The sequence below is a fragment of the Polyodon spathula genome, chromosome 22 (assembly GCF_017654505.1).
Source record: "Polyodon spathula isolate WHYD16114869_AA chromosome 22, ASM1765450v1, whole genome shotgun sequence".
Taxonomy (NCBI): Eukaryota; Metazoa; Chordata; class Actinopteri; order Acipenseriformes; family Polyodontidae; genus Polyodon; species Polyodon spathula.
The window spans coordinates 4,792,559-4,801,555 of NC_054555.1; the positions used below are offsets into that span (position 1 = coordinate 4,792,559).

General features: G+C 36.6%; 1 protein-coding gene across 1 annotated transcript; it reads left to right on the plus strand.

Annotated features, from left to right (window-relative positions):
• Positions 1-382: 382 nt before the first annotated feature.
• LOC121297491 (protein sprouty homolog 4-like) lies at positions 383-6,495 on the plus strand. The gene is made up of 2 exons (XM_041223841.1): positions 383-542; positions 3,132-6,495. The coding sequence occupies exon 2, from the start codon at positions 3,141-3,143 to the stop codon at positions 4,089-4,091; it is 951 nt and encodes a 316-aa protein (XP_041079775.1). The 5' UTR covers positions 383-542; positions 3,132-3,140; the 3' UTR covers positions 4,092-6,495.
• Positions 6,496-8,997: the final 2,502 nt, after the last annotated feature.

Here is an 8,997-nt window from a genome sequence, read left to right on the forward strand (position 1 = left end):
CCAGCTAAATAAAAATAAAAAAATGGAATAGGGTTTCAAATGCGAAAATGAATGTTCATTTTTGCAAGTCAAAGGATTCTCTGTAGTTGAATGAATGGCTGAATAAAAAATAAATAAATAGTGTGGCGTGAGGTGCATAGCTGCCCCATTCATGTAATCCTCTCTGACATTGCCCTTGTGAAGGAAAGCTCCCAGTCCTTCCATTCATGAAATGTTAACATCACGCTTGCGCAGACTATTTCTAAGTCCTCCCATTCATAAAGTTGTGGCCCCCGCACTTGCGCGCTGAAACGCTGTATGCCCTCCCATTCACAAAAAAGCTGGCCATGCACCTGCGCAGTACCGTTCTCACCCTCCCATTCATAAAAAAGCCATTTTCCCAAGCAGTTGTAGCATCGTAGCAAAGACCCTCACTGCACTGCAGTTCGAGACGACTCTTGTCACGGATTTTTATTGTTTGGTGTTTTTCTTTACCATTATATCTTTGGAATACCGATTACACCCATTGGAAATTAAGGACATGTTTAGTGTTTCTAAATAAAGTAAGTATTGCTTTTTATCGTTTTTTTGTACAATAGTCTATACGCAGGATAATTTTAGGTCAAGGCTGGGATTTCTGCTTCGAGGTTTCGTTGCGTCTGGTAACTGGACATTTATTTCAATTGTGGCAATATGAAAACAGGCTAAATTGTATTGTTACTGTATTTTGCAAAGTGTACATTGTATGTTTGTCTATACCCATGTGGGTCTCTTTTAAAAAAAAAAATCTGTTTTCAAATTAAATTTTAAAATTCCAGTTCGGCAGATTGCTAGTGCTAAGAACGTGAATGCAATTTCGGTGCGGGTATAACCTGTTTCTCCATTTGCATTCTGCTCCATGTTCATCTTATAAAACATAGATCAGATGATCGTGTCTCTCATGCGTTTGCAAACCTCAGATAAAAAAAAAAAATAAAGAATAAGAGAACGCCAATACATGAGATCTGATTTAAAATCAACAGCGTGCGCGTGAAACAGTCTAGTTCATTCTGCAAGAAATATCTTTTGATGGTAATAAATTGTCTGCCTTAAATGTGTTCTCTCTGTAACGATGAAAAAAAAATATGATCAGGGTAAATGCGTATTCTTGTTTAGGAATGACTCAGTTTGCCAGTATTGTATTTTATAGACAGTGCATTTGCAGCTTACGTGAGCGCAGGAGAATGGCGAGATTACACTTGGTCGTCACAACTGGCACTGACATCTTCGCAACAACGCCATTTCGATGAAAATAAATCATCATTTCAATAGAATATAATTTTAATATCATTTTAATATATATAGATACATTGAACCCATTTTAGTCAGCATATAATTAGTAAAAGACTAGACTGGGTTCATGTAAATGGCAGCTCTTGTCCACGAGATACCAGACACTGTATTTCCTTTTATTGTATTTTCTTCTGTTGTACGAAATCGCCTATCATTCGATATATTGATCCAGGTATTAGTGCGCCAGGAGTTTTCTCCAGGATTCTTTGTTATGTTATTTTTTTTTTTTTTTTTTTTTTCTTGGTTTTTTGGCAGCTGCCGTCGTCCCTAATGGAAGAATTTTTGTTCTTAAACGACAACTGCTGTTAATTTTAAAACAATACTGCTATAGAAAATTAGGAATACCTGAATGTATGTACATATTTAAAAAAAAAAAAACCCAAAAAACTTTTTCCTGTAAATATTGAATAATTTATTACAATCATTTTTAAAAATTAATAATTTTTTCTAAAATCATTATATATATATATATATATATATATATATATATATATATATATATATATATATATATATATATATATATATATATATATACTATTTTTTAAAACTGGGGCTCAAAACTTATCCGATCAGTTTTACTATTTGAAGTTTCCAGAATCCGTTTTTTGTAATATGCTGATTTACTGTTGATTCTGTTGCAAAGAAAAATCATTAAAAACAGAGACCATATTAATAATCTCTATAGGCTGTTCATTGCACAGAAAAAAGAAAACGTTTATTTTGTAACAGCTTGCAGACAGTGAAGGAAATATAACTGTTTTCTACATTTGAAACAGTTTCCTCATTTTGACCACAGAGGTCAACATATTTATTTAATTGAATTTGTTAATTAACACAGAACATCGTGTATGAATTTTTGCAGTGTGTTTTTGTGTGTGTGTGTGTGTGTGTGTGTGTGTGTGTGTGTTTGTGTGTGTAACCTTGGTTTATCTTGGTTGCCTCTTATCTCTAATTCTTTAATCGCTTCATCGGCCTTCCAAGTTAAAGTTAATTCTCCTACTGTGGACACTTTTCATGGAAAACAAGATTGATTTTTCCCAGTTTAGATGTTTTATTTTAGATCTACAATTTATATCACAACCAGTCTAAAATCAATGCCATTCCATTTCATGTATTTAATAATTAAAAGTTTTTTTTAAAAAAAAAGCATAAATAAAAGTTTTACCCAATTAATCACAAACAGCGATACAAACTACATTCAACCCAAGATCTTGCATTCTGATTCCTGCTTGTATTCTCAATTCATGGTTATAACCCATGCTTTTATGCAGCACATGTCACCTTTACTTCCTACTTCTGCCAGACAGGTTGTTTTATTTAACCCTTTACAAGAATCCCTTTGGGACATTTCACCACACAGATATGAAATGTGTAATTGTATAATCCTAATACATTTGAAACTCTCGAATTAAGTGGAATTCAGAATTATAAGGATGTATTTGTGGACTTGAAAGCAATATATAGTAATAACAAAAATGCCTGTGTGGCTAAGTGTAGGGAAATGGGAAATATTAACTAGATATAGGGAAATTTCAACTAGACTCGAGGTCTGCTTTATCTGTTAAGAATTCAACTTTAATCAGTGTTAAGTGACCTTGATTAGTTGTTGAATAACCCTTCCTCTACTGATCCAATCCTTCTCTTTTAGTATGTGAAACAAGCAGGTATTGCATTGCCATCAGGTCTTGCTAATCTGTGCTTCTATGACAATGTTTGCACCCTTTATACAAACAGAGCATAGTGCTGTTACCTGGGATTCTTTCTTCACTGCTCTGGAATATGAAAATAACATGTATTCTTTGTCCTCGTGTTTACAGGGATTTCATATGCTCTACACTACGTGCTATATGAAGGACAAGCAGCTGCAGATGGAGTCCAGGATTCCACACCATATCTCTGGAGTTTCTTCTTCGGTTATGGTACAGCCTTTATTAGACGGCCGGGTGCCCTATGGCCGGCTGCAGCACCCCCTGACTATCTTGCCCATTGACCAGATGAAGACCACCCACATTGAGAACGATTACATTGACAGTCCGGTGGTGGCGCAACGGCCAGCCAATCAGAAGCCTCTCAGAGAGGCCAATGAATCCCTCCTGATTGGCCACAACCACCAGAGCCATCACCCACACCTGCAGAGGTGTGACCACCATGACATCACTCACCCGTGGATATCGTTCAGTGGCCGCCCCAGTTCTATTAGCAGCAGCAGTAGCACTTCATCAGATCAGAGGCTACTGGACCATGCAGCCCCTCCCCCGGTGGCTGACCAGATCTCCCACAGGACTGTCAGCATGCAGCCCAAGCCTTTGAACTCCAAGCCCTTAGATCTCAAGGGGGAGGTGACCTTGGAGACCAGCAAGCAGCACATGCTGCGCTGTGAGCAATGTGGGAAGTGCAAGTGCATGGAATGCACGCTGCCCAGGGCCTTGCCCTCCTGTTGGGTGTGCAACCAAGAGTGCCTGTGCTCAGCCAAGACCCTGGTGGACTCTGCCACATGCATGTGCCTCGTCAAGGGAATATTTTATCATTGCACCACAGATGAAGATGACGAAGGCTCCTGTGCCGACCGCCCCTGCTCCTGCTCCCATTCCAACTGTTGTGCTCGCTGGTCCTTCATGGGGGCCTTGTCTCTGGTGCTGCCCTGCCTTGTGTGCTACCTGCCAGCGATGGGCTGCCTCAAACTGTCACAGAAGTGCTACGACAGAACCAGCCGCCCTGGGTGCCGTTGCAAGGACTCAAAAGCCTGCAAAGCAGGCAGCCAGGGGAAACCATCCTGATATGACATGTGCTTTTTCTTTGTGTGTTGAATTGGGAAGAGTTCTTAATCCTCCACTCATTTCTGAAAGTGTTAATCCAATATAGTTGGATAACAGCAATTCTGGTACTTAGGATTAAACTCCTTCACTTTTTAGTGAAGGTAATATTATGCTAAGTTGTAAGGACTCTTGACTCAGATGTCTAAAGTCTTGTCCAACACAAGCGCATGGCTAAAGGCACACTTTTTTACAATTTTAAAGTTTATGGTTCAACAACGCAGGCTCTGCACCAATGAGGTTCAATGTGGAAATGAAAAAAAACAATACAACCCACAGAGCTTTACATTTCCATTTCCTCCTCAGGCAATGCAATGCAAAGCAGGCTGTGGAAGCCAAAGGGGTTTCACTGCCTACCCCCTGCTTCATTCGTATTCATTCCACGGCCAACTGGGTAGATTCCACATTCCTTAACAAAGAAGAATAAGCAGCAAGCAGGGGAAAGGGAAAGTTACCAGTCTGTCAGAAGTGAATTATGTGAAAAGGAACAGATTCAAGCCCACTCAGTGTCACCCACCCGATCTTTAATTAATGTCAGTGGTTTCAACTTGCGTGGGTCACTTCTCATCACACTCGTTCGTCCTCACCACAACTCCTTCTAACGATTCCCCACAGACCTTTGTTTTGTGTTGGTGTGTGGTAAGCCCTTTTTTAGTGGGAACCTGTTATTAACACGCAAGCCAGGTTTTCTGTGCTGCTCCTGCTTTTCAATATGAAGGGGCTCCTCAGGGATCAGTTCATCTAGTTCTCATGTGCAGTGGTGCATTAACAAGGTTCTTACTAAACAAGCGTCTATCCTGCATTGACCCCCAAAATGTGCACAACATTAAGAAATCAAGGTACACTACAGAAAAAAGCACATTATTACAGACATGGTAAAAATGTTTCTTTTTACATTTGACCACCCTGTATTGCATTGCCAAGCATAATATTATATTCTTGCTGCTCAGCTGTACCTGTCTTGTATAATATATAATAATAATAATAATAATAATAATAATAATAATAATAATATGTGTCTATGTTATTGTAAATATGTTTTTTTTTTCAAAAGTCTATTTTATTGTTTATATTCAGGGGTTAAAGCCAAAGGAGTAATTTGCTAATTTCTATTTAAGGTATATTTTTGTGTGCACTAGAAAGTGATCAAATTGCTCTTAAAGGTACAGTGTCCTTTCTGCAGGGTGATCTGATTCAGCAGAAGAGAATTCTGTGTCTGTATATTTCTAAACCCCTAGCTGGCCCCTGCTGTTTATATATGATGATGTTTGTACTTGTGCACTTGCACAAAGCAGAGACAACCATGAGAAAAAACAAACAAACCACTGTGCTGTTATATGAATGTATGAGGCAATAGTATTTAAAGCGCCAGTGTACTGTTTTGCTATTCATTTCAATGGTTGACACCAACAAAATCAGCTAAAAACCCTAAAAGAAGGACAAAATTGTTCTTGCCCCTTTAAAAGAAAAAAAGACCTATGCAGGTTGTATTTTTGTTGTATATAGTTTAAAGACAGATTTTTTAAAATAAAAAAAATGTTATAAGCTTATTTTTAACATAGTAATTTAATATATTGTAAGATTGCATGGTACAGTGTAATGAGTATTTTGGCTTGGTGGTACGCTTTGGGGGAAAAAAATTACCAGTCTTTCCCTCTCCAGAAGCACTTGCATAGAAACTGTGCTCGGTCATAAAAATACCTCGTTGTTTATGTTTTCCATGCCTCATTACTTAGGAAGAAGCATGCCTAATCCCCATCTCAGAAACCTAATATTCACGGAAACTGCTAAACAAATAAAAAATCAGCTTTCTCGGATCAGCTGATTTCCATTCCTCTTTGCCTTTATTGTTGCATGCTTTTCCAATGCAGTTCGACAAGTACCCCAGGCTTATTGACAAAATACAGCTGCATTAAATAACTTCTTGAAACCTGAAGAGTCTTAGACTGACCCAAAAAAGGAAGAATCCATTAAAAGAGAAGTCTTTTTATCTTTTGTAATAGGAAGGTTCTGTATTCCCCTTCCTGGATTCAAAGGAAGCAACTGCAAACTTTGAGCTACTCCCACCCCTTCAGTTTCCAAAGCTATGGGTTTACAGGGGAACACTGATGAGAGTGTATATCTTCTGTGTTCCAAATACAATTTGCATCACCCACCAGAATACTCTGTACTGTACAGCATTTCAGGTCTTTGAAAATCATTGTATAACGAATCTAACTCACACTACTCTAATTAGCAAGTGGCATATGGTATTCCTTGTTTGTCTTGGCAAATTAAATGTTGAGAAAGCAGCTATGCTGAGTTCTTGTCCTGTAATAAAAAAAAAACCCGAAAAAAAACCAACAAAAAAAACAAAAAAAACTCACAGTAAAAAAAAGAAAGTGCAGTTTTTTTTCCAAAATAAATATCTATAAAAAAAACTTCAAGATAAAATATATCATAAATAAATCTAAGGATAATGACAAACAAACACTCTATTTTTCGATTACAGTTTTTGCCTTACATGTGAACTTTAATCAATATATATATATATATATATATATATATATATATATATATATATATATATATATATATATAAATATATATATATACAACTTTTATAAAAAAGTGTGTTGTGTCTTTTTTTCATTGAGTGATTAACCAAGGATATGCATTCTTCTATTGACTCAAACATTTGTTTACCCAAACTTAGTTTGTTTACTGCTTCAGAAATTCACAAAACTATGTCACACAGGCATACATCAGCTTCTTCAGTCAAGTGAAAATGTTAGGTTAGAATATCATGTTTAACATGACATTTCACAGGATTACAAGATAGCTCAGTATTAAGTATGTGTCTTTTTGATGTTAGCCTCAGAATAAGGGTTCACAGATTAAAAATCAATTTTCATATTCAGTCGTAAAAATTATGTAGATTGTGTATCCCAGATTCTATACTGCCAAAAATATATCAGTCTCCTTAATAATTACAAAAACATAAGGTTGTTACAGACTTTTTGGCAGAAATATTTTAGCTCCTTTTCATCTGGGAGAATTTATGTGAGATTTGTTATAGAGTATTTCTGGCAAGTTCCTCAGAATCAGCTATGGACAGTTCAATTCACTGGAGAAGCACTAACATATTTACAGAGCATCTTAAGTAAATAACACATCCCTTCAGTGCAGTCTGGAAATCATCTGGAATCATCTTGGGACTGGTACTGTATGTGAGGAACCGGCAGCTGTGAGACCAACTATTGAGGAGTAACAAGAAGAGTCTCAGAAATGATGATGATGATGATGAGATTATATATATAAAAACAGGGGTGAAATTCTGCCGGTACTTACCTGTACTATGTACTGGGTACCAGGACCTATTTAATCTGCTTTCCACCCACTCACACACAGTCTACTAGCGCAGCATTTTTCATATGCGCTTTCATTCAGCACAGTTCATGCTGCTTGCATTCTGTTTCTGTTAGCTGCTATTGGTCACCATTAACGTCAGTGTAATCGCTGCATGGTGATTGGCCGAGCTTTCATTCTGATCAGATTTCATTTTGGCATGAGTCACAAATCTACGCCCATTTCGCTTTTTGTCAGTGCACATTCGTTGGTCAATGAAAGAAGACCATAGCAGTGCAACATGAAAACAGTGTTATGGAGTCATTTTGATTATGAAGTAGTAATTATTTTCCTTAGACCGGCAGATAAACTATCTGAAATATTCTAAACAAACATTGCTGCACATGAATCACTGTTCTCCATAGATTACATAGTTAATAAATATCAGAAATAACTATCATAATGTGTTTTTCCTTGCACCAATTTACCACATTGCCATAATTTGCATGAAAGTTTCTAAAATGGCAAGTGATGTGTGGGACTGTAGGGATTAGCATTAAAAAAAAACAGGATCAGGAGGAAAGTGCTGCTTCAGATTTGGTAAGTGAGTCAGAATCAGGATACAGATGGAGATGTGCGCCACGTTTTTCAAACACAGGCCCAACTTGCAAGGTACATGTTAAGCATAGTGATCAATATTTTGTTTTGTTGTGATCCTAGTATTGTCTGCCATGAGAACTGTAATAAATGAAAACCAAAATAGTGAGGTGTTTTTTCTTTGTACAATGCCCCCTTTTCTTCTGAAGAGTTTATATAAGTAAAAATGAGTTTTCACTTGCGTGTACATCTTAAAAAATAAAATAAAATAAAAAGCTTAAGTAAACCACAGTAATGACATTATTTTATGAAAATGTGTCTTTTGCCACTTTGTTTATTGCGTAGAAAACACAATGCCACGGATACATTTTTTTTTTTAAGTCTACTTTTATACTGTTTCTGCATGGAAAATCTTCTTATGAAATAGATCATGGTAATTAATCTATGCAGAAACACAACAGAGAAAAGCACCAAATATATTATTGTAGGTAAAATAATGAGTAAAAATACATATATGCATATATGTTCTAATCCAAGGCTATTATTGTAGCATGGCCAGGTTCTGTTGTAGGTGAGTATCCAGGGTCTGGAAAGTATAGATATGACTGCTGAGAATACTATGAAGATTAAAATGGTCAAGTCATGTAAATCTACAGCAGTAGTAGTGTCTGTTACATAATACATTTGAGGGGTATTGTGTTGTGCGTTGTTTGACTTAGACCTTTTGTAAATTTTTTTCATAGCAGTTAGTTTTTTTTATACCATTTTGTATAACATCATCCCTTTTTTAGGATATCTTGAAACAAAACTCCCTCTCTACATAAGTTATCGCATAGTGTAATATTTCTTAATGCTAGTCATTTAAGGTTTAACTTAATAAGTGTTATATTACAGTACATGATACATGCAGAAGACACAAAGCTTTCAGTATTTTCAGCTTCCTTGT